This window comes from Pezoporus occidentalis, unplaced genomic scaffold (genome assembly GCF_034315485.1).
Source record: "Pezoporus occidentalis ecotype Australia unplaced genomic scaffold, CSIRO_AGI_Poc_V1 ctg2, whole genome shotgun sequence".
In the NCBI taxonomy this organism is placed as follows: Eukaryota; Metazoa; Chordata; class Aves; order Psittaciformes; family Psittacidae; genus Pezoporus; species Pezoporus occidentalis.
The window spans coordinates 21,561,719-21,588,027 of record NW_026913855.1 but is presented as its reverse complement, the minus strand read 5'-3'; the positions used below and the strand labels follow the sequence as shown (position 1 = coordinate 21,588,027).

The following is a 26,309-nucleotide window of genomic DNA, read 5'->3' as shown; positions in this document are numbered from 1 at the left end:
GGCTGTGGAGCCACTGAGCTGGTGTCATCCCTGGTCCAGTGGAGGTGGCGTTGCTGGGGGACAGGAAAGGGGACGTTGGTCCCTGAGCACTGGCAGGGGGATGGTGGAAGGCCACCTCCATGCCATGGCCCTCTCAGAGCATGGCGAGCAACATGCCAGGGCCCGTGATTCTCCAGCAAAGGTATCTCCCTCCCTGGAGGGGTCATCAGTGGACACTAGTGGTAATGAAGCCCAAAGTGATGCCAAACCAGAGCCCCCCTGCCCCTGCTCAGTTCCAAAGCGCTGGTGGCCCTGAAGGACTTCACCTGGAGCCCACAGCAGCAGGAAGGAACACCCGCCCCAGTGCTGGTCCTGGACCTCGGCCACAAGGTGATTCTGGCAGAGGAAGGACCCTGGAGCAGCCAGGATGCTACTGATAAGGGTCCCCAGACCCCAAACCAAGCCACAAAGCACCAGATTTGCCACCAGTCCCATGTTTTCCCTGTTAGGATCTGTTTTTTGGGATGCTGAAGTCCAGAGTGCTTTGGCAAGCAGCTCAGCCAGCAGCCATAAACTAAACTGCTGCAAGACGAGAGGACCAATCAGCCATGGGGTCAAAGAACTGGGGCCAGCCCGTGATGGAGCGCAGGCTGCACGCCAGCCCAGGGCAGAGCAGCCCCAGTGCTTCCCAGGACAGAGGAGGCAGGAGCGTGCTGTGAGAAAGCTTTTATTTTAAATAACCTCAAAAAATAGAATTGCAAGGACCTGAAACGCAGCTGGAGCAGAGCGAGAGGGAAGGGGGGGGGCGAGGCTCTAGTCGTGACCTGTGTCCTGGTGTCCCCTTGGCCCTGGTGGGTGGCAAAGCTGCGCGCTGCATCCCTTTGGATGCACCCCAAAGACGTGCACGGTGCTGCACCGAGCTGGGCACTGGTGACACCCCACCCTGTGTTTTCAAGGAAGGTCTTTGTCCAGTGGCTGGAGCCGTGCACAGGGAGACACCGGTCTCCCTCCGGCAGCAGGCAAAGCCTTTTTCCCCTTTTGGATCAGGACATCTTTTGAGCATTTGGTTCCTGTTTCTGCCCTGACCACGCAGCTCCATGGCTCTGCCACACTGAGGGGGAAGCGGAGATGCCTGATGAGCCCCGGTGAGGAAACCTGTACTCCTGCATCCCCCCAACCGCTAGCAGGGAAAGGGGCAGACACCGCCACCAGTGCCAACAGCTACAACAGCTCCAGCAAGACCACAGCCGCTGCAGCTCCCCTGGTGTGTCCGTGTTACCTGTTCAGGAGTGAAGTGAGTACCAGAAAGAGGCGCAAGGCAGAACGATTACCCACAGAGCAAGCAGAGAAGCATAAGCACCCACCACCCCCCCTTTCCCACCCCCCATCTTCCCCCATGCCCCTCCGACCTCAGAGGAGAAGCTTCTCCAGGTCCCTTTCAGAAACAGAGGTGAGCTGAGATGCTTCAAGGCCATTTTCCCAGCTTTTCCCATTTTCTTGGCTCCTCCTGCCACCCCTGGGGTAGCCCCAGGCTTGACTGTGCTGCCTATCAACAGGAAGTCCCGGTTGAGTCCCAGTCCCACTCTGGCTAGGCCAGTGGGTCACAGCTCTCCATCCCAAATGCATCCTTGTGGAGTGACATCCACTCTGGAAGAGAAGGACAGGGGGTTCTGGGTAAAGCTCTTGACCCATGGAGGCCCCTACCTGCCCTACAGCGTCTCTGGGTCCATGCATCACCCAGCATGATGGAGATGGAGGCAGGAGCAGGCAGATGTGCCACTGCCTGGCAGAAGCGGATTTTTAAGCCGACGGATCCCAGATCCCGAGCTCTTCCCATTCACAACGGTCTGCGCAGCCACAGCAGGAGCCGGTGTCGCAGACCCAAGGTCTGTCTCTGCTCCTCAGCTCTGTCCCCTCTACAGATTTGGTACGTTCAAAAGACAGAAGCTCCTGTGGCACATCCAAGTCCTGCTTCCCAAGTCCTGCACAGGGGCCGTGGAGCCTCCTGAGCCGCCATCACCTCTGCGTCCTGGCAGGCACCATGAGTCCCGGCCAGCGGCTCTCCCTCGGCACTGTCCTCATTTGGCGAGCACGAGCTGCCGCCTCTTCAGCTTCGGTGTCTTTTAGTGCAGGAGCAAGGTGATGCAGGCTCTCGCCAGAGGCGGGTCTGGGCAGCCCGCACCGGCGTTACAAGCAGCTGGGGCACGGCGAGGGCTTCTCTTCGCCGTGCGCTCTCTCAGGCACTCTCAGGACTCGTTTCTCCTCAAAGCTCCTGGCACAGCCGCCGTACTTGCACCAGAGCTCAGCTCGGCACTCGGGCTGCGGCTTGAGGAGCAGCTGCCGCTGGCTGAGGCAGTCAGCGCAGCAGCACTGCGGCAGCAGGCTTGGCGGCTTTGGGCTCAAGCCCTCCCCGCTCTCGGTGCACTTACAGGACCCCGGAGGTCCCTCCTGCGGGGGGTGGGAGCCAGGCACGAGGTGCTGCTGCTCTTCCTGCATCAGCTGCAGGAGGATGTCGGCTGCGCCCGAGGGGCTCTCCGGTCTGTTGGGGGGCTGCGCTCCCGGCCGGAGCTCATCCCGAGGCAGCGATCCATGAGCGGCTCCACGGGAGCAGGGGGGCAGCAGCAGGCCGGGGGGCTCCGAGCCTTTTCCCAGGGGAGCGCCGCTGCCGTCTGGCTCGTCCTGGTGTGCCGGGCAGGTGCCCTCGCAGCAGGAAGGTGGGATGGCACCGGCATGCGTCCTGCGGTGCCGGAGCAGGTGAGCCTTCTGGCTGAAGCCCTTGCCGCACTCGGCACAGCGGAATGGTCTCTCCCCGGTGTGGGTCCTCTGGTGAACAGCCAAGTTCACCTTCTGGCGGAAGCGCTTCCCGCACTCAGCGCAGGCGTGGGGCCGCTCCCCAGCGTGGCCCTGCCGGTGCAGCTGCAGCTCCCCGTGCTCCTCAAAGCTCTCCCCACACAGTGAGCAGGGGTAGGGGCTGCTGGCATGGCTCTGCGGTGCGGGGGGCTGGCCTGGTTCGCCCTGGGGCCGCTCAGCCACGTGCACCCGCTGGTGTACCCGCAGGGACAGCTTGCTCTTGAAGCGCTTGGGACACTCGAGGCAGGTGAAAGGCTGCCGGCCCGTGTGGGTCTTCTGGTGGGCAATGAGGTTAGGCTTCTGGGCAAAGCGCTTGCCACACTGGGTGCAGGCGAAGGGGCGCTCCCCGGTGTGGGTGCGGTAGTGGGTCACCAGGTTACCTTTCTGGTTGAAGCGGCGTCCGCAGACGCCACAAGTGAAGGGGCGCTCACCAGTGTGGATGCGCTGGTGAGTCACCAGGTTGGTCTTGAGGCTGAACCTCTTGCCGCAGACATCGCAGCGGTAGGGCCCTCTGCCACGGTGGTTCTGCCGGTGCTTCACCAACCGCTCGTACTGGGGGAAGCTTCTGCCGCATTCAGGGCACAACCAGGCCCTCCCCTCCACCTGCTTGTCCTGGAGAGCTTTGGGGGAGAGCTCATCGCCAGAGCTCTTCTCGTGCTCAGGGCACGGGTAGCACTTCTGCCCGGTGTGGCTCTTCTGGTGGGCCACGAGGGACAGCCAGAGACCGAAGCTGTTGCCGCACTGGTTACAAATGAAGGGCTTCTCTGCCCCAGGGGCTGTGGGGGCCGCGGCGGTTGCCTCCCCAAGGACCGGCTGCACGCCCAGCGGCCCCAGGAGGTGCGGGCCATGGGTGAAGGCTGCTGTGCCAGCACCAGGAGCCTCAGTGGTGGGACAGTGTTGTGGCCTGAGAAGAGCCACCTTCTGGCAGAAACCCTCCCCACACTGGACACAGGGGAAGGTCTGCTCACCCAGGGCAGCGTGCTGGGGTGGCAGGAGTGGCTCCTTTGGGGGAAAGCTCTTCTCTGTGCAGGAGTACAGCTCCTGGCCCTCAGGGATCTTCTGAATGGGCAGTGGCGGCACAGAACTGAAGGGGGGCTCTTGCTCAGGCCCCCCAGGCTGCAGCAGGGTGGGTGCAGCCCCATAGGGCAGCCCAGCAGCAGGACTGCGGCCTGGGCAGCGCCGCTGGCGTGGGGCGTGTGTCTTCTGGTGGGCTTTGAGGGAGACCTTGTCCTTGAAGCACTTCTGGCACTGCCCGCAGGGGAAGGGGCGGAGGTCCGTGTGGGTGCTCTGGTGCGTCACCAGGTTGGTTTTCTGGGTGAAGCGCTTGCCGCACTGGGTGCAGGCGAAGGGGCGCTCTCCAGTGTGGACACGGTAGTGGGTCACCAGGTTGGTCTTCTGGTTGAAGCTCCTGCCGCAGAGGAAGCAGGTGAAGGGCCTCTCGCCAGTGTGGATGCGTCGGTGGGTGATGAGGTTGGGCTTCTGCCGAAAGCTCTTCCCACACTCAGGGCAGACGAAGGGGGTGTCCTCCTGGTAACTCCTCCCTTGGGATCGCAGCTTCGGCTTGCCGGAACCACCATCCTCCTGCTCGCCGCCCGCTAGTGCCTTGTCCCCAGCGGCATGGATGCGCTGGTGTGCTAGGAGGTTGGCCTTCTGGCTGAAGCTCTTGCCACACTGCGTGCAGGGGAATGGGCGCTCCCCGGTGTGCACACGGCGGTGGGTCAGGAGGTTGGGGCGCTGGCTGAAGCTCTTTCCGCAGTCCCCGCACCGGTAAGGCTTCTCCCCGGTGTGTATCCTCTCGTGTGTGATGAGGCTTTGCTTCTGGCGGAACCCTTTCCCGCACTGGGCGCAGCGGAAGGGGCCAGCGCCGAGCTGCGGTACCCAGCAGGCCACCCGGGTGGACAGCGGGCTGAGGCTGGTGGCGCTGTCTCGCTCCGTGCCGGCGCGCTCTGGTGCGCGCTGCCCAGCGTGGAACCAGCGGCTGGAGCTGCTGGTGGTGGCTGGGTACAGCTCCAGGGCCCCAGCAGCTACCCCAGGCTTCTCCTCGGGCTGCTCGACTTTGTTCACTCGGCCAGGCTCAACTGGATGGATTGCAAAGAGATTTGGGATGTTAATTTTAGGCTTTCGTGGGATCAGAGAACATCTCAGGCTGGAACTCACAAGGATCATCAAGTGTGATTCCTGGCTCCTCACAGCACTGCCTGACCTGAACCACTGCGGGCTGTACCACTCTGAAGGATCACAGCCATTCCCAGAGCCTGCTCCACCCCTACCTTGCTTACAGCAGTGCTGGCAGCAGTAGCACAGCAAGGACTTGCTGTTAAGTGGCCAGAGATAGCTGCAAACTGGTCTCAAAAGGCCATAAATGGCCTGGAATGGCCACATGCTGGCCCAAGTTATTTGGAAACTGGTCAAAAATGGCTGCAAACTGGCCCCACACTGGTCAAACAAGGCTACATACTGGCCCCAAGTGGCCACAAACTGGTAAAATATGGCTGCAAACTAGCCCAAAATGGCTGCACACTGTCCCAAAATGGCTGCAAACTGGCTGCAAACTGCCCCAAAATGCCAGCAAACGGCCCCAAAATACCAGCAAAACTGGCCCCAAATGGCCCCAAACTGCCCCAAATGCAGGCAAACTGGCCTCTAATGGCCAGAGACTGGCCCCAAATGGTTGCAAACTGGCCCTAAATGGCTGAAAGCTAGCCTAAAATGACTGTGCACCAGCCCCAAATAGCCAGATACCGGCCCCCAAAATGGCCCCAAATTGGTAAAAAATGGCTGCATCCTGGCGCCGAAGGGCTGCAAACTGGGCCAAAAAGGCCCAAAACGGTTGCAAACTAGCCCTGAAGAGCCTCTGCCCACAAGAGGACATTCCCGCACCCACCCAGGGCCGTTTCCCTGTGGTGCCGCAGCCGGCACCGTGTCGCAGGGTGCACTCACCCGCACAGGGGCTCACGAGGATCTTGCTGTCCTCCTGCATCTGCTGCCCTTCGGGGTACGGCTCCTCCGACTGCTTGATGCCAAACAACCCGCCAGGCTTGAAGAACCTGTAGCCTGTTTGGAGGGATAAGAGCCGGTCACCGGGAACCGGCACACTGCAGAACGTTCGCACTGGGCACAGACGTGGTCATGAAGAAGCTAAAATTAACGAGGCTGGGGGGCATCGCTTTCATCTATTTTAAGCTGCTGCTGCCTGGAGCGTAATTAAAAGATAAAAGGAAATACCAGCACCTGGCTCCTTCCTCCTGGCAAGGCAGAAGGCGGGAAGGAGTGCCATTCCTTGGAAGACAGCACTCACCGGGTAACTGCAGATCCGGCGTAACGCTTTTCCGATCGGATTTCAAAGGCTACCGCAAAAATGCGCTTAATTCCAGGCTGGGCCTCCCAAGAAGAGGCTCCATCTTGAGCAGTGCAGCTCGGGGTGGGGGCAGAGCGGGTGAAGGAGCTGCCTCGGGGTGTGGATTCCTCCCAGGGGAGCCACATCTGCACACGTTTACATACACCCCTCCTAAATCTCCCCCCACCCGGTCAAGAGGAGCAGTCAGTTGGAAGTGGGGTTCCCGCAGGATAGACTGGAGAACACCCAAGGGCACCCACAACCCTGTATCACCTGTGCAGGGGTCGGACGGGATCTCAGTGCCGACAGCATCCAGCTCGTGCCCGGCTCTTGGCACCTCGCTCAGCCGGGGGTATGGCAGCAGGTTCAGGGCGTGGGAAGGCTGGTGATGGAGAGAGGAGAAGGGTTTCAGCAGGTCCCCATTGTGGGTTTGGGGCTGTTTCTTTGGGGTTTTTGGCTGGTGGGATGAGGGGAGGGACCATCCCCCTGTGCTCGCCACTGGTGAGGCCACACCTCAAATCCTGCATTCAGTTCTGGGGCCCTCAGGACAAGACAGACACTGAGGTGCTCGAGCCAGTCCAGAAAAGGGCAACAAAGCTGGCAAAGGGTCTGGAGCACAAGGCCTGTGAGGAGCTGCTGAGGACACTGGGGTTGTTTAGAAGAGAAGGCTCAGGGGAGACCTTATCGCTCTCTAGAACTGCATGAAAGGAGGTTGTACTGGGGTGGGGGTCGGTCTCTTCTCCCAAGTAACAAGCAATAGGACAAAAGGGAAACAGCCTCAAGCTGCACCAGGGGAGGGTTAGATTGGATATTGGGAAAAATTTCTTCACCAAAAGTGTTGTCAAGCACTGGAACAGGCTGCCCAGGGCAGTGGTGGAGTCACCACCACCCCTCGAGGGATTTAAGATGTGTACATGTGGCACCTGGGGACATGGCCTTGGCAGTGCCAGTTTAATGGTTGAACCCAATCTTAAAAGTCTTTTCCCACTTGAAGAATTCCCTGATCGAAAAGATGGGCTTTGGGATCAGTACCCACAAACCACCACCAGCCCCACAGTGAGGTGATGGGCACACCACACCACTTTCAACAAAAGCCCTTGCACCCCTTGAACCTGAACTTGAGAGCTAATGGAGGAGGGGGGGATCCTGACTCAGCAGGATCACCCCTGAAGTGTTCTCCTGGCACTCTGGATTCACAAACCCCATCCCACCCCATCCAACAGGATCCCTTCATGGGATCAGCCAGCCCACCTGGGGTCTATGCCTGGGGAGGGAACCCCTGCGCAGATCCAGACTGGCTCTTCCTGGGAAGCTCTAAACCCAATCCACCCATCTTCACACCCCACACTCCCCCCCCAGGATTCCTCCCCTCTTCCCTCGGAACTCCTCCACAGCTTGGCAGGAGCGAGGGGAGCAGATGGCAGGAGACGCGGCACCCGCCGCGCTCTGACGCCTGCCGTGACTTTCAGAAGCGCCAATTTAGAAGAAAATAAAACTCTTGTGGGGGGTTTGCTCAGCAACTCGGGGAGAAAAGCACCGGGAGAGCTTCCACCCCCCTGGAAAACCCCCAAATCCCCCCCCCTTCCCCCCCCAAATGGAAAAGGAGCCGGGATCCCTCTGGCCACCCTGACTGCTCTGCCACGGCTGGAAGGGGCCACGCTCCAGCAGCCATTCCACTGGGATGGCAAGGAACCCGTTACCCCCCTTCTCCACGTACCTGGGGCGCTCCCCCTGCAGACATGGCTCCCCTCGGGGCCGCCCGGCGAGGGGAGAGGACATGAGCGCCGGGGAGGGCGCCGGGCGGCGGCCGTGCTTCCCCTCCGCCTTCCGCCACGGTCGCGGGCTCCGCTCGTCCCCGACTTCCTCCAAATGGCTGCTCCTGGGCCCTGGCAGAGCAAGAGAGAAGAGCCGGTGAGCAGGGAAGCGCCGAGAGGCGAAGCTCGGCCGCACAGGGAGAGGCCCCGCTGTGTCTGTATCCCCCCTCCTCCTCCTCCTCCTCCTCCTTCTCCTCCTTCTCCTCCTCCCCCGAGTTATTTTAGGGGAGAGGAAGGCGCTGACCCCGGCTCTGGCCCGGATTCGTTCTGTTTACGGCAAAGCTTCCACGCCGCTGCACGCGCAGCGCTAGTGGGATTTGTAGTCCATGCCAAGAGGCCCCAGCACCGCATGCTAGGGGACCGGGAAGTGCCCCGGTGTGGCCTCACCCTGTGTCACAGGGAGCGAGTTTCTAGCTCCCGGCTCCTGAACACCCACCAGGAGAGAGCCCAGACAAACGCCTCCAGTCCCAGTCTCACGCCTCACCCGTCTTCTCTAGAGGTGCCCAGCCCACTCAAGCACCCTGGCACGGCACACAGAGTATGTGGCTACTGGGAGAGCCCCTGTATCCCACACCACCCCTCCAACACTGCCAACCTCCTTGTTCGTAGAACACGGGTTAGAATCTGGCTGGGGAGAGGGGCCGGGCCATGTGGGAGCTGGCAGGATCCCAACCCTTCCTCCCTCCCTGGTAGCACCGGGATTCTCTGGTGCAGGCACCCGTTGTGGCACCATGGTTCCAGGCATCGTTACCCCCATCATTAGGTGCCACCATGGTGAGTGCAATGGAGCTGCATCACTCCCCACAGCCATCAGCAGCCCTGGCACAGCCAAAGGGCATTGGGAATGCTGTGTGGGGTGGGGGATTCCTGAGGCTCTCAGAGGGCAGGCAGGGCCTCGAGCCCATGCCTGCCCATGGCACCATCTCACTGCCGTAGGCACTGCTCCAGAGGAGAGAACCAGCTCTCAGGAGCATGGGTGGAGGACTCGCACCCAAAACAGAGGGAGAGGTGCCGATGCCCCATCCCATGACACCTGGAGAAGGGGTGGGAGCAGCAGGTGGTGCTGCCACTTGATGTGACAGGTCTCCAGCGGTGGCAGAAGCTGGCCATGGAGCCAGACCCAGTGTGACACCCGCAGCCCCGGCCCCCACCCCACCGGTGTTCCCACCCCAATCCCGTCTTTCACGCCCCAGGAAGCAGCGGTGCTTTCCCGCCTCTCCTCCCTGGCACACGAGGGTACGGACACGGCAGTGGCGGGGGCACCCCGGGGGGTACCAGCACCCTCCGGTTCACCGGGATCGAAAGGCCCCGGTGCCCCGCGGCCCCCACCTCCGGTACCCAACACCGCGTCCCGGGCCCCCTCCGGCCCCGGCCCCGCTCCGTGCCAGGCCGAGCGTTGCCATGGCGACACCCCCCACCCACCCCCACCCCCCGCCAGGTCCCGGAGCCGCCTCCCCGGGGAAACTCACGGGCGGGCGATGTCCCGCGACACGATGACGTCGTCGCGGCGGTGACGTCACCGCGCGCGGCGGCGGAGCGGGGGGAAAGAAGGGAGGAAAAGGAGGAGGAAAAAGAGGGGGGAAAGGGGCGCGCGCCCGCCGCCGAGCGAGAGCACTTCCGGGTCGGCTTCTCCAGCGCTGCCGGCAGCGCCCTCTGCCGGCACCAGCAGGAAGCGCTCCTCCTTCTGCCCCGCCACCCCGCTCCGGTACCGGCACCGCCTGCACCCCCGGGGGCCCTACAGCCGCGGGAGGCTCGGCCCGGGTCGGTGCGGGGTCCCGGCCACCGCCAGCACCCAGCCCTGCTCCTGTATAAAGCGCTGCGTTACTGTTTTAGCTGTCGGCCATTAAACGAGCGTAACTGTCGGAGCACGGTAACAAGATGGCGGTTAAGGCGGGAAACTCTGCCAGGAGCTGGGTCAGTGGTTACACCTCGTACCAAGTCCAGCAACATGCAGACACCACAGCATAAAGGGGTTGGCACATACGGGGAGCGGGGTCTCGAGTTGGAGGAGTGGGAGATGCGGACAAGGGCGGGACTTCACCGTGGAGTGTGCAGGTGCCCCGGATAGGCTTGAGCCTCCGAGTGCCCAACCAGTGGGAAACAAGGGAGGGACTTGGCGGAATAAAGGGAAGAAGTTTGTAGCCGTTGGGTGTGTTTACTCAGCAGGACACCCGGTTTTGCTAATAGGTTTGATAAATCACTGCAAGCAGTGTGTCTGACCTCAGTGTTCCAAAAGTGGTTTGGGTTCCAACAGACAGGGCTCGTCCGTGGTGAAGGCGTCGTCGAGGGCACCTCCGCTGCCAAAGGACGGGGAGGCGCATCCCGTTGATGCCAGTGGCCTCGCGCAGCGCCGACACCAGTTCCGCAGCCGCTGACGTGAGACCATTTGTATAAGGTGGACCCATTGAACCAGACGGGGAAAAGAGAGAAGGAAAAAGTAGTTTTTCCTTCTGTCAGCGACCAGGCAACTCCGTGTGCAGGCCAAGGTAAGAAAATGGGGTGTTAAAGTGTTACCTTGGTGGTTTGGGCACTCAGAGACTTGAGTGATTGTGTTCGAGAGATACAAATAAGTATGAAGCAAGTGTGGAGTCCGGATGCATGTTTCTGTTATTCCACAAGGGATACAGCCGGAGAAGGACAGAGCATAAGGACTTGTTGAAAGGACGTCTTGGGAAATAGAATGGAGAAAAAGAGTAGTAGGCCTAAGGAAAAGAAGGAATGAGAAGAATCATCCCAGGAATAACTTTCCTCCAGATAGTCCCTTAGGGAGAATGTTAAAATACTGGAAAGATAAGTCCTCTGCAAGAGGGAAGGGTAAGAAAAAGATGATACAGTATTGTTGTTTTGTTTGGACAAGAGAGAGTATTGAACCACTGCCTGTTTTCTGGCCAGAATATGGAGCGGATGAAGCTTGGGTACATCAAACTTTAAATCTGCCCATAAATAGTAAGAAAGCCTTTTTGCAGGAATTATTATGCTGGATGCTGAATAGGAAACCCTGCAACTCGGTTACTTCCTTTGAAAAGAATCAGTGAAAAACATGAAGAAGACCCTGGGAAGTCCATAGCCTGGGATCCATTGAAATGTTTGCCCCTTTCCCCAATTATCGCTGGTCCACCTCCAGAAAACCCTGATGAAACTGGCTTTATTCAATCCTCTCTCCCATAAGGATGAGTTAACTCATCAGGGGGCTACAGCCAGTGCCCTGCCTCAGGCTGAATATTCTAACTTAACTAAAGAACCAGACCAATGTAAGGAATATCTCCTAGACTTTCCTATGCCTATGGGAAAAGAACAGCCCGAGAAAGGGGGGATTACCGAGAGCTTCTGTCTCCCATGGGAGGTTCCGCTGAGTGCAAGACAACTAGGGTGTGTGACTGCCCCACTCACCATCACTGAAGTTAGAAATGTTTAAAAAAAAAAAAAATGAGACCTTTAATCGAAGACCCTATAGGGTTAGCAGAGCAATTAGATCAGGTCTGGGGACCCAACTTTTATTCTTGGGAAGAAATGGTGTCTATGATGAATATCTTATTTACGGGAGAGGAAAGGGGAATGGTTAGAAGGGCAGCCATGACAGAGTGGAAAAGAAGGCACCCGCCTGGTCAAGGAGTTCTACCAGCAGAACACAAGTTTCCCAATGTGCAGCCAAATTGGGATAATAATAACCCAGCCCACCAGGCTAATATGAGAGATTTAAGAGACTTAATAATCCAGAGAATAAAAGAATAAAAAAAAGTTGGTCCCAAAATCTCAGAATTTTGCAAAGGCTTTTGAACGGAACAAGAAAAAGATGACACACACACCCCACCCCCCCCCCCAGTGTTCTTGCAGTGATTGAGGGATCAAATGAGGAAGTATTCAGGAATGAATCCTGAAGACACTGTAGCCCAGGGTTTACTGAAAGTCCATTTTGTAATTAAGACTTGGCCAAACATTGGGAAAATAGATGGGTGAAATGAAAGACCCTTAGAGGAATTACTAAGGGAAGCCCAAAAAGTTTTTGTAAAGCAAGAGGAGGAGAAACAAGGGCAAAAAAGCGAAAATGATGATGTCCACAGTGACTCCAGTAATGGAAAAACAAATTAGAACCAATGGTTCAAAGGGATCGAGGAATGTGGAGGAATGTGGACAAGGGGAAGAGGTATGAGGGTTGTAATGCTTCCTCCTCTTAGTAGGGGACAGGGAAGACCTTAGCAGTCACCACAGGTTATCCAGCCATCAGCATGTTGCTTCCTGTGTGGGAAAAGTGGACATTTTAAATGTGAATGTCCCAGTCTTGAGAAGGAGGAGCAGGTAATCCTGTTGATGACCTTTGAAGATACTGAATGGGGGAGTCAGGAGTTTCTTAACTTCAAGTCCCACCAAGAACCCTTGGTAAATGTGAAAGTGCGACTTTCCTCAGGATGAGGAAGTGGGGTTTTCTTAGTTGATATGGGAGCTGCTCAAACCTCATTAAACTTTATACCCCAAGGATTGAAACTATCTTATCAAAACCTGATAGTCTCAGGAGTAAAAGGAGGAGGATTCCCAGTCCCCGTGTTTGAAAACACCATGTTAAAATTAGGAAATAAAACACCTAAAGGGAAATTTTTATATATTCCTGAGGCATGGAATGCATTAGGAAGAGATTAGATTGTACAATTAGGATTATGTTTATGGTCCTATTAACAGAAAAAGATGAAAAGGAAATAGATCCAGTAGTTTGGGTGAAAGAAAGAAATAGGGGAAGACTGGACATACCCTTTAAAAATCAAGTTGAAAAAGGAAGGTGACTTGGTAAACCAAAAGCAATATCCTATCCCACTGGAAGGACGCAAAGGGCTTCAGGCGGTCATAGAAGCTTTGATCAAAGATGGGCTGTTGAAACCCTGTGTGTCCCCTTTTTACCTGTAAGAAAATCTGACGGGTCACATCGTTTGGTCCAGGATTTGAGAAAATTGAACCAAATAGTCCAAGTCTGGCATCCAGTGGTCCTCAATCCTTATACCTTAATGAGCAAAATATCACATGAACATGAATGGTTCAGTGCTGTGGATCTGAAGGATGCCTTTTTGGCATGCCCATTGGATCCACAAAGCCAACGCGTGTTTGCACTGGAATGGGAGGACCCCTACATGGGGCATAAACAGCAGTTTAGATGGATGGTGTTGCCGCAGGGATTTACAGAGTCACCAAATTTATTTGTGCAGGTGTTAGAACAAGTATTAGAAAAATTCAGACCACCCCCATGCGTCACCCTGTGGCAATATGTGGATGATTTGTCCATTTCAGGGAAAAAGAAAGAGGCAGTAGCAGAACAAACACATTACTAAACTTTCTGGGAGAACAAGACCTAAGAGTATCGAAGAGCAGATTGCAGTATGTAGAAAAAGAGGTCAAATACTGTCCTGGTTTCAGCTGTAACAGTTATTATTCTTCCTAGTAGCTGGTGCAGTGCTGTGTTCTGGCTTTAGTCTGAGAACAATGCTGATAACACACCAATGTTTTAGTTATTGCTGAGTAACGCTCACTCCAGTCAAGGACTTTTCCATCTCTCACACTCTGCCAGTGAGGAGGGGCACAAGAAGACGGGAGGAAGCAGAGACAGGACACCTGACCCAAACTAACCAAAGAGGTATTCCATACCACAGCACGTCATGCCCAGGATATAAACTGAGGAGAGTTACCTGGAAGGAACAATCACTGCTCAGGTCAGGCTGGGTATTGGTCAGCAGGAGATGAGCAATTGCATTGTGCATCTCTGCTGTTTATTGGTTTCTTTTCCTTCTCCCCTTTTAGTTTTATATTCTCTCCCCTTGTTATTTCCCTTATCATTATTATTATCGGTGGCGGCAGTAGTGGTCTGTGTTATACCTTAGTTAATGGACTGTTCTTATCTCAACCCATGGGATTCATATTCTTTCAGTTCTCCTCCCCATCCTGCCAGGAGTCAGTGGGGGAAGAAGGGCGGGAGTGAGAGAGTGGTTGCATGGTTCTGAGTTATCGGCTGGGCTTAAACCGTGACGAAGACCTGGAACACTTAATCAGTGAAGGAAAGGGAAATACGAACCTAGAGGGAATAAAAAAAATAGTTGAATTACCTCTCCCAAGGACTAAAAAGGAGCTGAGAAAGTTCCTAGGGCTGACAGACTCCTGTCACCTGTGGATTGAGTCATATGCACTAAAGACAAAGGGGTTGTACTTAGAATTATTAGAAGAACCACCTGTTTTTTTAGAAGAAGAGCTAGTGCAAAAGCTAAAACAAAGTTTGATAACTGTTCCCGTGTTAGCTTTACCGTCCCTAGACAAACCCTTTCATTTATTTGCCACACGGGAACGGCTCTGGGAGCCATGGGCTTGGAACTGGGAGACGAATGACAGCCCGTGGCCTGCCTTTCGAAATTATTTGATCCAGTCTCCTGAGGATGGCAGAGTGTGCACAAGCAGTTGCAGCTACTGACTTTTTGGTAGAGAAAAGTAAAAAACTAACGTTTGGAGGAGCACGTGGGGTAAGCACTCCACATCAAGTAAAAATCTTAACTGAGAAGCAGGGAGATGGCTTACTGATTCCAGGATTCTGAAATACAAAGCTGTATTAATGGAAAAAGATGATCTGGTCTTAACTCCTGGTTTGTGTCTCAATCCAGCCACCTTTTTGTGGAAAGGGGAAGCAAATGGTCAGAATCTTGAACCCAATTGCCTTGACATAGTAGAGTACCAAGCAAAGGTACATCCTGATCTAAAAGATATACCGTTAAATGCTGGCCTCCACCTAGTCATTGTTGGCTCCTCCAGTGTCATACAGGGGAAAAGGCACAATAGTTATGCAGCTGCTGATGGGAGCAATCACAGTATAAGGGAAGTAGGGCGACTACCAAATACTTGGTCAGCCTGAACATGTGAATTAAATGCCATGAACCAGGCTTTACAAATATTAGAAGGAAGTGAAGGAACTATCTATACAGACTCCAAATACGCCTTTGGAGCCATATAAAATGTTACTTGGTCTACCATATGTGGGTAAAGTAGGTGAGATCCTGCAGTTTGAAACCAAAAATATCTTCCTAAAGAATTATATACTGGAGCTATATTCTTCCTTGTCTTTTCTCAGAAACAAAGGACTGCACGCTCAAACGCCACCCTTGGAATTCACAGTTCATACCATTCAACCAGGGGACCAGATACTGATCAAGTCATGGAAGGACTTTAAATTACAGCCTATGTTGGACGGCCCATTTCATGTACTGTTGACCACTGAAACTGCTGTGAGGACTGCCGGAAAAGGTTGGACACATTCTACAAGGATAAAAGGACCAGTGGAACTCCCATCTGAAGACTGAGTACAATCAACTGGGAACCCCCTCTATATTAAGATAAAGAGACAATAAGCATACACTCCTGCTTCCAAACATTTGTCAGAACCTTTATAAGATTATCTTGTATTTGCTGTGCTGAAAACATAGGTTTTGGGGATAAAAGAGAAAGGCAGGAGACTGATTAGCAGAAAAAGAAAAAATGTGGAAGATCATAGTGATAATGACCTTTTGTTTATTAGGAGTTCAAGGAAAAAGTTTGGAACAAGAAGCCTATGTTGAGCAAATGAGAGAATTGCTGGGATACCCAGTCAAATTGCAGATAAATATTACTAAGGCACAGAATCCACAAACTATCCAATTTGACGCCTGTCAAGTGCTCAAGTGTGGAGATCTAAAAGAGCAAAGGAAATTAAGCAGTCACGATAAATACTTATGCCCAGAGTATTATCTCCAGCCATACTGGGGACCACCTTGTCCCGGGTGGAGTGATGTTTGGTTTACCACTGCCTTTAATGGCTGGGTCTCACCTAGCGCTCGGGGAAAGTCTCTAAAAAGTAAAATTGCAATGTTTAAAGGTCACGTAGACCCTGACTGTAAGGACTTAGAATGCAATCCCGTAATACTTACCATTACAAATGCTGATGGGGAAGTAAGCCAAACTTATGGCCTTGGGGCAGATGTGCCAGGAAAAGATCCACTTGCTAGACTTCGAATTGTAGTTTGGGAACCAAAGAGAAATGAACATACCCAAACTACAGACACTACCATTCCTCCACCAAATAATCCTAAGGTAGAAAAGGGGAAAGATTTGAAGCGGACGTCTGAAACAGGATATGGAGATACAAATACCAGGGTAGAATTGGTCAAATACAGAGTGAAAAGCTTAAACAGAAGCAATTGCGATGCATGTGCTTCAGGGCGCCCTACAGCACAGGTAGTCCCTTTTCCTTTAGGATGGAGTAAAGATGCACAAGGAATGAGGTGTATGATCGCATTGTACCAGGAAAGGACTGCATGGGGAAACGAAGCCTGTAAGTCTCTTTCATTGCTGTTCCCTGCACTACGAAAGAAGGATATCAGGGTACCCCCAACCTTCTCCTCGGCAGCTGGTAACCATACAGCTTGTCTCTCACGGAAGGGTGCAAGTGCTACGAAAGATCTTGGACAGCTGGAGATGTGCACGGAATTGCTAAATGTGGCTGAGGAGGAAACAGGTAATTACTCAGCTCTGAGTATCCCCAGAGCGGACCTGTGGTGGTATTGTGGAGGGAGAGTCTTGAGACCTACGCTTCCTCCAAATTGGAAAGGCACGTGTGCAATTGTCCAGTTGGCCATTCCGTTTACCTTGGCATTTGAAAAGGGAACAGCACCTTAGAATTTATGCAAAAAGCAAATATTGGAACAAAAAGGAGGAATTGTGAAAAGTATTCAGATACTGGTTTTGCAGTCAGCCATTAACTGAACGTAACTGTCGGAACACAATGGCAAGGCAGGAAGCTCTGTCAGGATCTGGGTTAATGGTTACAGCTCATAACAAGTTCAGCAATGTGCAGAAACCGTAACATGACAGGGGGTTAGCAAATAAGGGGAGTGGGCTCTCAGACCAGAGTAGTGGGAGATGCAGAGAGGGGCGGGACTTCATATGGGATGTTGGATAGGCTGTGCACCTTGGAGTACCCAACCAGTGGGAAACAAGGGAGGGACTTTGCGGTCGGGGATAGGGAATAAAGGGAAGAACTCTGTAGTCATTGGGTGTGTTTACTCACTAGGACACCCATTTTCACAAAAACATTCAATAAATCACTGTTTCACTGCTGTGGCTGACCTGAGTGTTCACAAGAAAAGTGTTTAAGATTCTAACACTCCAGGATGGAGACCTCAGCCCCACTGTGGTGCCCCAGCTGGAAGCAGGGGGTTGGTCTCAGCCAGCCTGCCCCCCCCCCCTTGAGGCTGATGTGCTGGGCCCCCCTCTCCCTCCAGGCCTGTTGTGTGGCCCTGGAGTTCCCCCATGGAGAAGGGGGTTACCCATGGTCAGTACCCCGAGGCTCTAATCCGACACCCCCAGTCACACTGTCGCACAGTGGGGGAGAGCCTTTGGGGGTCCCTTCCTGCCACAGCGACGTTTGGCTGCCAGGCCTGAGCAGCTTTCCTGCCCCAGGCTAAAGACCTGCTTCCCTGCTCCAGCTCCTTGGCAGCGCTTCCCACGGGACATGAAGCTGGGGTGACCTGGTGTCCCCCCGGTGTGCTGCGGTAGCCGTGGCCAACCCCTCCTACTGTGGCTGTGCCAGAGGGGCCGTGCCGAGGGTGGGTTTGGGGAGGGGGGGGGGGGGGGGCACACACGCTGCGCAAGCGGGGCCGGCCCTGGGGCGGAAAAGAGGGCAGATCCCAGGAAATCGGTTAATGAAAGACCAACACCGGCAGCGGGTCGATCGCTGCGGTTCCCCGGGGTCAGGCAGGCCCCTGCCACAGGGATGAGGCTCCTGTTAGCCCTCTGCCTGGGCCTGGTGGCCCTGGCTGCCGCCAGCCAGTCCCCGCTGCAGCGGCGGGTGGTGAAGGAGGTGCTGGACTATTTCCACGGGCGCAGCAGCGTGCATTTCCTCTTCAAGGAGCAGGCGGTGGAAGGGGCCGTCGAGCGGGTGAGCGCTGGGGCTGCGGAGGCAGCCGAGCCTCCTGCCCCATGTCATCGGGGATGGTGGGGAGGGGGTTGGGGTGACGGAGTGTCCTGGAGGAGGGCCAGGGAGCAGCCCCATGGGCACGGATGGTCGTGGGGAGTCAGAGCTCAGCTACTCATTAACCACTGGTGCCTGGCTACACCAGGAGCACTGACATTGGGCCTTGATTGTTAATCAGGAAGGGCTGTGGGCTCTGGGACCCCGAGTTTGGGCCACCTCATGAGGTGCCAGCAAGCTGGATGTCCCCTTGGGGTTGGGGTCCCCCCGATGTGCTAAGCAGCCCCTGGCACAGGGTTGGCATGGCACTGAGGGTATGGCACCGACAGTCCCATGTCGGCCACCCCATCCCCCTGCTGTGGCTGACCTGCAGTCCCATATCCCTGCAGGAAGACTCCTCAGGAACCTTTGTCCAGCTGCGGGTCAACCTGGTGCAGACGGCCTGCAGCAAGCGGGCACTGCGCCGGCAGAACTGCAGGGTCCTGGAGAACCGGGTGAGTTAGAGCTGGCACATCCCGCAGGGACACAGAACCTCTATCTGCCCCTGCCCCCCAGGGAGGGCTGGCGGGGACAGCAGCTCCAGCCATGGCATGGCAAGTGGCACCCATGGTGGCCGGATCCCAGGCACAGCTACAGGTTGGGGGAGACTGGATTCAGAGCAGCCCTGCGGAGAAGGACTTGGGGGTGTTGGTCCATGAGAAACTGAACATGAGCCGGCTTCAGTGTGCGCTCACAGCCCAGAAAGCCAAGCGTATCCTGGGCTGCATCAAAAGGAGCATGACCAGCAGGTCGAAGGAGGGGATCCTGCCCCTTTACTTGGCTCTTGTGAGACCTCACCTGGAGTATTGTGTGCAGTTCTGGTGTCCTCAACATAAAAAGGACATGGAACTGTTGGAACAAGTCCAGAGGAGGGCCACGAGGAGGATCAGGGGGCTGGAGCACCTCCTGTATGAAGACAGGCTGAGAAAGTTGGGGCTGTTCAGCCTGGAGAAGAGAAGCCTGCGTGGAGACCTCATAGCAGCCTTTCAGTATCTGAAGGGGGCCTATAGGGATGCTGGGGAGGTACTCTTCATTAGGGACTGTAGTGACAGGACAAGGGGTAACAGGTTCAAACTTAAACAGGGGAAGTTTAGATTGGATATAAAGAAGAAATTCTTTACTGTGAGGGTGGAGAGGCACTGGAACAGGCTGCCCAAAGACGTGGCAAATGCTCCATCCCTGGCGGTGTTCAAGGCCAGGTTGAACGAGGCATTGAGCCACCTGCTCTGGTGGAACTGGATGATTTTAAGGACCTTTCTAACCCAAACCATTCTAAGATGCTGTGTTGCTATGACATGAACATGCCACGCTCTCCCCACAGAGGAAGCCAACCTGCCTGGCTTGCTACAAGTTTGACAGCAGTGATGTCTCCAAGGTGCTGGACAAGTACCACAACTGCGGCCCCAGCCACCACCTGGCAGTGAAGGTGAGCTGACCCCCAGCACCAGCACCAGCACCAGCACCAGCACCAGCACCAGGCAGTGCTGCGGTGGGTGCCAGCATTGTTCTCTGCTCCACAGGAGATCAAGCACCGGGACGAGGCTGAGTGCCGGGCAGTGGAGGAGGCCGGCAGGGGCGGGGATGCGCTGTACCTGCCTGGGATGTACGCCTTCTCCAAGGGCCTGCCGGCCTAGGCCCCAACCCCTCACGGTAGGTGCCACGCGCAGCACCCCAGCATCCCCAGTGGGATGGGGGGGGCTCCACTGCCAAGATCAGAGCCAGACTGGGACCCCCAGGCAGGGGGCATCTGCCAGGGCTGCACCTCCAGGGTGAGCTGGCCCTGGGGACATGACGTGGGTGACAGGGTGACGGGGAGTGAGGGGTCCCGCTCGCAACCAGCCCCGCCTCCATGTCCCCCTCCAGGTCGCCGCCACCCTGAGGACACGGACGCCACCCTGGGGTCCCCCCGCTTGCCGCCCTCCAGCACTGCGTGACCGCAGGACACCCCTTGCCCACCACAACTCAGCAGTAAACCCGGCTCTGGCTCCTGGTATTGCTGCTGTTATTCCCATTGGGGGACTGGGGGGGCTCAGGTGGGGGGCTCCAGGTGCATCACCCCCCACCCGCTGTCCCCAGTGGGGAGGAGGGATGAGGAGCAAGCTCCCCCTGGCTGCTCGGTGCCCAGGATGACACAGCACAGATGGACCTGGGAGGACACATGTGAGGACAGCACGGCTTTACTGCATGGCCCCATGATGGCCCCCAGGCCTCATGACGTTTATGTGACATCCCCATGGCCCTGTGATGTCCCCCAGTCCCACGATGTCCTCTGGTCCCTGTGACATCCCCACAATGTGCCATGAACACCACAACATCCCCCAGTCCCCTCAATGTCCCCATGACATCCTCTGGTCCCCACGATGGCCCCACAATGTCCCTATGACACTCCCGGGTCCCCACAATGTCCTCATGACATTCCCAGACCATCTCCTGGTCCCTGTGTGTCACCTCCCAGCCCCGCAGCCTCTCCTCCAGGCTGGATAGCTCAAGACTGGCCCCAGGTCTCCAAGGACATCACTGCTCCCCTCACTGCTCCACCAGGCACAGGGAGCCCTGGTCAGCCCCCAGCCCGGAGCCCCAGTGATGGAGTAAAGCCAAGCAGCCCCATGGCTGCCTCTGGTGCTGCCCCAGCTGCCCATTCCCTGAGCTCCTCTCTCGGGTCCGGGCACAGCACAGCTCAGAAGACAAAGGAGCTGGGGTCATGGCGGGTGCTGAGCGCCCGCTCTGCCTGGGCAATGGTGTCGTCGGCGCGGCGGCCCAGCTCCCGGCACTCCTGCAGCACCTCCCTGAACTGCCTGTACGCCTCTTCCATGATGGAGCTGCGCCGCGGCGGCCGCGGCTCCCAGAAACCAGCCTCTACCCAGGGCTGAGCTGCACGGGGTGGGTCAGCACCGGCACCGCCGCCGGCACCACCACCGGCACTGTGTCCCAGCGAGCTGTCGAGATCCCGGCAGAGCTGGTAGAGCTCACTGCCGCAGCCAGCCACCCGCTCGCCGTCAATGGCCTTGAGGCCGGGCAGCATGTCGGCCAGCGCATCGCGGTAGGCAGCCCCGGCGCAGAGCGGGTTGTCGAGGCGGGCAAGGGGGTCACGCAGTCGCAGGCTCTCGAGGTGCCGCAGCCCTGCCAGGCACCGCAGTGCCCGCAGGCTGCTCACCAGGTTGCCGGCCAGGTTGAGGCTCTGCAGGCTGCGGCAGGAGGCAAGCGGCTCCAGGCTGGACACGCGGTTGCGGGACAGGTTGAGGACAGCAAGGGAGCGGAGGGCAGCCAGCGGCCCCAGCTGGGCGATGGCGTTGCCAGACAGGTCCAGCCACTCCAGGTTGGTGCAGTCGCCCAGGCAGCCCAAGTGCGCGATGCCGCGGCCCCGCAGGCGCAGCAGCAGGATGGACTCCAGAGCAAACTCGCCAGTGGCGGCCTTCAGCAGCTGCGGGGTGATCCGCACCCCTTCCTCCTCCTCCTCTTCCTCCTCCTCCTCCTTGGCAGCTGCCTCGCTGTGACCCTCCATCCCAGCCGGGGACCCTGGATCTGTCAGCTTGACGGGGGGGAAGAAGGAGGCGATGGGTTATGGGGGAGGCAGCCCTGCACACCCTGAGACCTCCAGCTGTGGGTCTGGAGCCTGGAGGGAAAAATGGGGTGGGTGGCTGGCACCCATTGGGTTGCTCTGGGGTGCATGGACATGTGTGGGGCACCTGTGGGTACAAGTGGGTCATGCTATGGGGTATCTCATGGGTGCAGGGAGATGCGGACCCATGGGGTATCCTGGAGGGTAAGGGGACGTATGGGGTATCCCAGCGGTGCAAGAACATGGGGACATGTGGGATGCCCTGAGGGGTATGGGGACATGTGCGGTACATGGTGGAGTATACCGGGGTGCAAGGGCAGAAGGAGGCATGGGGTTCCCTTAGCGCATGAGGGCACCACAGGGGGCACCAGGGGGTGCCCTGGGACATGAGGCAAATCACAAGGTGCCCTGGTGGCATGCACTGGGCAAACCGTGGGGTGCTGGGGCACATGTGGGGCATCCTGGGGGTGCAGGGACAAGTGTGGGGCACACCGTGCGATGGGTATTTTGGAGATGCAGGGACACGCGTGGGGTCCAGAGCCCATGTGGGGCGAGGGGGCCTTGTACACGAGTGGGGCAGATCCATGGGGGGCTTCGGGGGATGGAGGACACGCGTGGAGGGCCCCTAGACCCACACCCCCCCCACCCCGGGTGTCCCCTGCTCCCCTCCGCCCCCGTTCTCCCGCTGCCCCCCGTTCCCCCCTCCCCAGCTCACCGCACGGCGGCTCCCGGCAGCCCCCGCGGCCCCGCCCCCCGTTGCCATGGAGACGAGCGGCCGCACCGCCCCCCCCGCAGTGACCGCGTCCGTCCCCCCCCCACCAGCCTCGAACAGGGGCCCCGCGCAGAGGGACGGGACTGGACGGGACGGGACTGGACGGGACGGGACGGGACCCACCCGCGGCTCCCGCTGGCCCCAGCGCCCCCAACCCGGACCCCGGGTCGTTCGAGCAGATCCGGTTTATTGAATGGTCCCACCCCACCCGCCGGTTCAGACCCACAGTGCCCCTGCCAGCCCCGGCGCCGCGCTCGGGGCCATGCGCTGCACTGCCGGTGGCAATAGGGAACGGCACTGGAGCCAACCGGCACCGAGGATGCGGCCTGGCTGGCGCTGTGGGTAGCAGCTGGCAACGAGCCCCACTGAGGGGTCACCGGCCTGGGGACGGTACTGAGGATGCATCACTAGGAGCTGCCAGGATCCCTGGAATGTCCCAGCATATTCTGGTGTTTGGCCTTCAGAATTCCCCACCACACCTCACATCTGCACACTGCAGCGCTCAGTCCCCAGGGACCCCACGCGTCCTGGCATGTCCCAGCACGTCCCGGTGCCCAGGGACCCCAGCAAGTCCAGGCACTCAGCTCCCGGCACGTCCTGGTGCTCAGCCTTTGGGAACCATGGCACACACTGACATATCCCAGCATGCCCAGTGCTCAGCCCCCAGAGTCCCCGCCACGTCCTGGCACTTGGCCTTTTGCACATCTAGCACATCCTGGCACGGCACATCCTAGTGCTCAGCTCCCAGGGACCCCGGCACATCTCACCATGTCCCAGCATACAGTCCCCAGGGTCCCCAGCACATCCTGCTGCTCACGCCCCGGCATCCCCATCCCAGCACTGGTCCTCCACTGCTCATGGGCAGATCGCGGTGGCTGCCGGCGCGGCGGGTGCTGTCCAGCTCTGCTGTGGCACACTGTCTGCAGCGGTGGTGCTGGCAGCAGCGTGCGTGCGCTCGTGGCGCAGGAGGTGCGTCTTGCGGCTGAAGCTCTTGCCGCAGTGGGTACAGATGTAGGGCCGGTGCCCAGTGTGCACCGCCTGGTGCCGCACTAGGTTGGTCTTGGAGCTGAAGCGCTTGCCACACTGTGCACAGGCGTGGGGCCGGGTGCCGGTGTGCACCGCCTGGTGCCGTGCCAAGTGCGACTTGCGCCCGAAGCCGCGACCACACAGCTCGCAGGCGAAGGGCCGGGTGCCGGCGTGCACCTTGGCGTGTGCCACGAGGTTGGTCCGGGAGCCAAAGCGCCGGCCGCACTGTGGGCAGGCGAAGGGCCGCTCACCCGTGTGCACCCGCAGGTGCCGCAGGAGGTGCTGGCGCAGGGTGAAGGCACGGGCGCACTGCGGGCAGGTGAAGGGCCGCTCGCCGGCATGCGCCAGCTGGTGCGTGGCCAGGTTGGGCTTGTGGCTGAAGGTCTTCTCGCAGTGTGGGCAGGCAAACGGCTTCAGCCCCATGTGGCCCCGCAGGTGCGCCGTCAGGTGCCGCTTGTCGCCAAAGCCGCGGCCGCACTCGGCGCAAGTGAAGGGCCGGCCCTCGCGGTGCAGCCGGCGGTGTGATGCCAGGTTCTTCTTCCAGCTGAAGCTCTTCCCACACTCGGGGCAGGGGAAAGGCTTCTGCTCGGCTGCGACCCCCTCACCGTCTGCTGTCTCCGCTGGCTCGTCGTGCAGGCGCTGGTGCCGCAGGAGGTGCTGCTTGTGTGCAAAGCAGCGGCCGCAGCGGGCGCAGGGGAAGGGCCGCTCGCCCGTGTGCGTGCGGTGGTGCCGCACCAGGTGTGTCTTCTTGCGGAAGCGGCGGCCGCATTCAGGGCAGGGGAAGGGCCGCTCACCTGTGTGTGTCTTCTGGTGTGAGCGCAGGTGGATCTTCTGCCGGAACCGGCGCCCGCACTGCCCGCAGGGGTAGGGCCGCTCGCCCGTGTGCACCCGCAGGTGCCGTGTCAGGTGAGCCTTCTTCCCAAAGCCCTTCCCGCACTGCGCACAGGCAAAGGGCCGCTCTGGGGCCGGCGTCCTGCAGCACCCGTGGGGCTGGGGCTCACCGTCGTTGCCGTCACCGTCGCCCACCGGCATCCCTGGGCTGAGCCGTGCCTGGCAGCAGCGCTCACAGCTGCCAGCACCAGCCAGGCTCTGGCTCAGCAGCGGCCATGGTGGCAGGGTGAAGGTGGGCAGTGTGCCGTAGCCCAGCTCCTCCGGGAGCAGCGGCTCTGGTTTGCAGGCACAGGCACCGGTGCAGTCCGGTGTGCCTGCTGTGTGGGGGAAGGCACCATCCGGAGCCTGCCCCGCCAGCAGGGCCTCAGTGCCGGGGCCAGCTGACCACTCTTCATCCTCCTCCTCCACCTTCACCTTCCTCACCAGCCAGTCCTCTGCAGGGCACACACAGCCAGGTGGTGGGACACAGTGCTGAGGATGGGCGGCTCCAGCACATGGGGACCAAGCCAGCATCCCCGTGCTGCCACTGCGTGCCCAGCAGTGCCGGGGCTGTGCCGGGCCACCTGGTAGGTTTGCTGTGTGCTGGTGCCGCCAGCCTGTGCCCTCACCTGAGCAGCTGAGCTCCAGGCCCCCCAGCTCCCCGGCAGCCCCCAGCTCTGCGCTGTCACCCCCAGCCATCTCCTCGGCCTTGGGGACCACCAGCTGCACTGTGGGGACAATGGGCGCGAAGCCACAGGGTCCCCCACTGGCTCCGTCATGGCCCCTTGGGGACCCTGGAGCCCTGTGGAGTGCGGCGATGGGCAGGGAAGGGGCAGGACCCACCTGAACCGGCACAAGCCGGCACCTCCATCTTCTCCGCCTGCTCCAGCACCGGCTCCGGCTCTGGCTTAGCCATGAGGGACCCTGTGGGATGGGCGGGGGTGAGCCCCTCCCTGAGCTTCTCCCAAAACCCGCTGCCTCCATCCCACCCACGGGGTCTCATTTGGTGTCAGTGATGGATGTTGGGGCACGGGGTCCCCCTAGCCCTGACCCCCCCGCAGAGGGTTGGCAGCCGGGGACACATCCCGGGGTGTCACCCACCAGTGGGATGTCCCACCCCAGCCCCATGCTCAGCTCACACTCCCCCCCATCCCATTTCCCCTGTGTTCCCCTGTGCCCAAGCCCCCTCTATGCCCACTACAGCCCCCCAGACCCTTCTATTCGCCCCTCTCCCACCATACCCCGCGCCCGGCGCTTCCCCCCAAACCCCCCCTCCGCCATCCTGTCCCGCCCCCCCGATTTCCCCGCTCCCTTCCTGCCCCCCCCGCCCCTCCGCACCTTCCTCCTCCCTCCGCCCTTCCTGACACACACACACACACACACAGACGCTCCCTTCTTGCCCCCCTCCCTCCGGGGGTCGCGCGTGCCTTCACCGCCGGTCCCGATCCCGGTCCCGGTGCTCGCTCTCCCAAAACGCACCCGTCACCGCAGCCTCGGGCCGGGGACCGCTACTCCCACCGCCCCTACCTGCCCCACCGCCACTGCCGTCGCGGGGCTCCGCCTCGCCCGCGGTGGCCGCCGGTCCCCCCGCCCCTGCCGGGTCCGCCCCCGCCATCCCGGGCACCGGGAGAACTGCTCCCGCCCCTCCCCGCGCTGCACCCTCCGTGTCCCATACCCACCTCAGTTATCCCACATAGTGTCCCCCCCCTCCTGTCCCCTCACCACCAGAGGGGCAAGAGTTTGAGGTGTGGGTGGGGGGGACACGCGGGGATGTGGCAGGACCCTGACATGGGGCTGGAGGTGGTGTGGGGACACGGGGAGAGACTTGGGGGGACTCACTCATGGGGCTGGTGGCAGCGGGGACACACGGGGGACACAACCGTGGGGCTGGCTGTGATGTGAGGACACAGGAAGACAACGGGGACCCGGCTGTGGGGCTGGCAGTGGATGAGGGCAGTGGATGTGGGACAGCCAAGGGGCAGCAGGAGCCAGGAGCTGTGTCCCTGTCCCTGTGGGGCAGGTTTGGGGGTCCATGGCCCAGGGCACCAAGAGGCATTGCTGGGGTAGGGGGCTAGGTTATGGGTACCACAGCACAT

General features: G+C 58.8%; 3 protein-coding genes and 1 long non-coding RNA gene across 5 annotated transcripts; 2 read left to right on the top strand and 2 right to left on the bottom strand.

The window, feature by feature from the left end:
* Positions 1 to 690: 690 nt before the first annotated feature.
* Positions 691 to 25,817, bottom strand: ZNF467 (zinc finger protein 467). The gene is made up of 10 exons (XM_062617664.1): positions 25,741 to 25,817; positions 25,057 to 25,137; positions 24,843 to 24,941; positions 23,181 to 24,668; positions 22,261 to 22,400; positions 20,673 to 21,515; positions 7,884 to 8,201; positions 6,440 to 6,548; positions 5,770 to 5,883; positions 691 to 4,907 (listed from the first exon to the last, which is right to left on the bottom strand). Exons 2-10 carry the CDS (start codon positions 25,127 to 25,129, stop codon positions 2,167 to 2,169), a joined length of 5,925 nt encoding a protein of 1,974 aa, XP_062473648.1. The 5' UTR covers positions 25,130 to 25,137; positions 25,741 to 25,817; the 3' UTR covers positions 691 to 2,166.
* LOC134163378 (uncharacterized) lies at positions 9,655 to 15,239 on the top strand. Of its 2 annotated transcripts, XR_009964709.1 has the most exons (3): positions 9,655 to 9,850; positions 10,235 to 10,466; positions 15,074 to 15,239. It is a non-coding gene; the product is annotated as an uncharacterized LOC134163378 (long non-coding RNA). The 2 variants fall into 2 exon arrangements; XR_009964708.1 differs by lacking the exon at positions 9,655 to 9,850 and having other exon boundaries at positions 10,184 to 10,466.
* Positions 17,636 to 19,976, top strand: RARRES2 (retinoic acid receptor responder 2). Its single transcript, XM_062618204.1, has 5 exons — positions 17,636 to 17,914; positions 18,337 to 18,441; positions 19,308 to 19,412; positions 19,507 to 19,636; positions 19,850 to 19,976. The coding sequence occupies exons 1-4, from the start codon at positions 17,750 to 17,752 to the stop codon at positions 19,618 to 19,620; spliced, it is 489 nt and encodes a 162-aa protein (XP_062474188.1). The 5' UTR covers positions 17,636 to 17,749; the 3' UTR covers positions 19,621 to 19,636; positions 19,850 to 19,976.
* Positions 20,625 to 22,314, bottom strand: LRRC61 (leucine rich repeat containing 61). The gene is made up of 2 exons (XM_062618201.1): positions 22,261 to 22,314; positions 20,625 to 21,515 (listed from the first exon to the last, which is right to left on the bottom strand). The coding sequence occupies exons 1-2, from the start codon at positions 22,306 to 22,308 to the stop codon at positions 20,664 to 20,666; spliced, it is 900 nt and encodes a 299-aa protein (XP_062474185.1). The 5' UTR covers positions 22,309 to 22,314; the 3' UTR covers positions 20,625 to 20,663.
* Positions 25,818 to 26,309: the final 492 nt, after the last annotated feature.

Bases quoted from the DNA above. Each gene is read 5' to 3' on its own strand.
- RARRES2 (XM_062618204.1), top strand. From the start codon at position 17,750: ATGAGGCTCCTGTTAGCCCTCTGCCTGGGCCTGGTGGCCCTGGCTGCC. The intron at 17,915-18,336 runs GTGAGCGCTGGG...ATATCCCTGCAG, and splicing joins TGGAAGGGGCCGTCGAGCGG to GAAGACTCCTCAGGAACCTT. The intron at 18,442-19,307 runs GTGAGTTAGAGC...CTCTCCCCACAG, and splicing joins GCAGGGTCCTGGAGAACCGG to AGGAAGCCAACCTGCCTGGC.
- LRRC61 (XM_062618201.1), bottom strand. From the start codon at position 22,308: ATGGCAACGGGGGGCGGGGCCGCGGGGGCTGCCGGGAGCCGCCGTGCG. The intron at 21,516-22,260 runs GTGAGCTGGGGA...CCCCCCGTCAAG, and splicing joins CTGCCGGGAGCCGCCGTGCG to CTGACAGATCCAGGGTCCCC.
- ZNF467 (XM_062617664.1), bottom strand. From the start codon at position 25,129: ATGGCTAAGCCAGAGCCGGAGCCGGTGCTGGAGCAGGCGGAGAAGATG. The intron at 22,401-23,180 runs GCCCATGAGCAG...CGTCCCGTCCAG, and splicing joins GCCGGCAGCCACCGCGATCT to TCCCGTCCCTCTGCGCGGGG. The intron at 6,549-7,883 runs GTACGTGGAGAA...CTCCATCACCAG, and splicing joins CTGCAGGGGGAGCGCCCCAG to CCTTCCCACGCCCTGAACCT.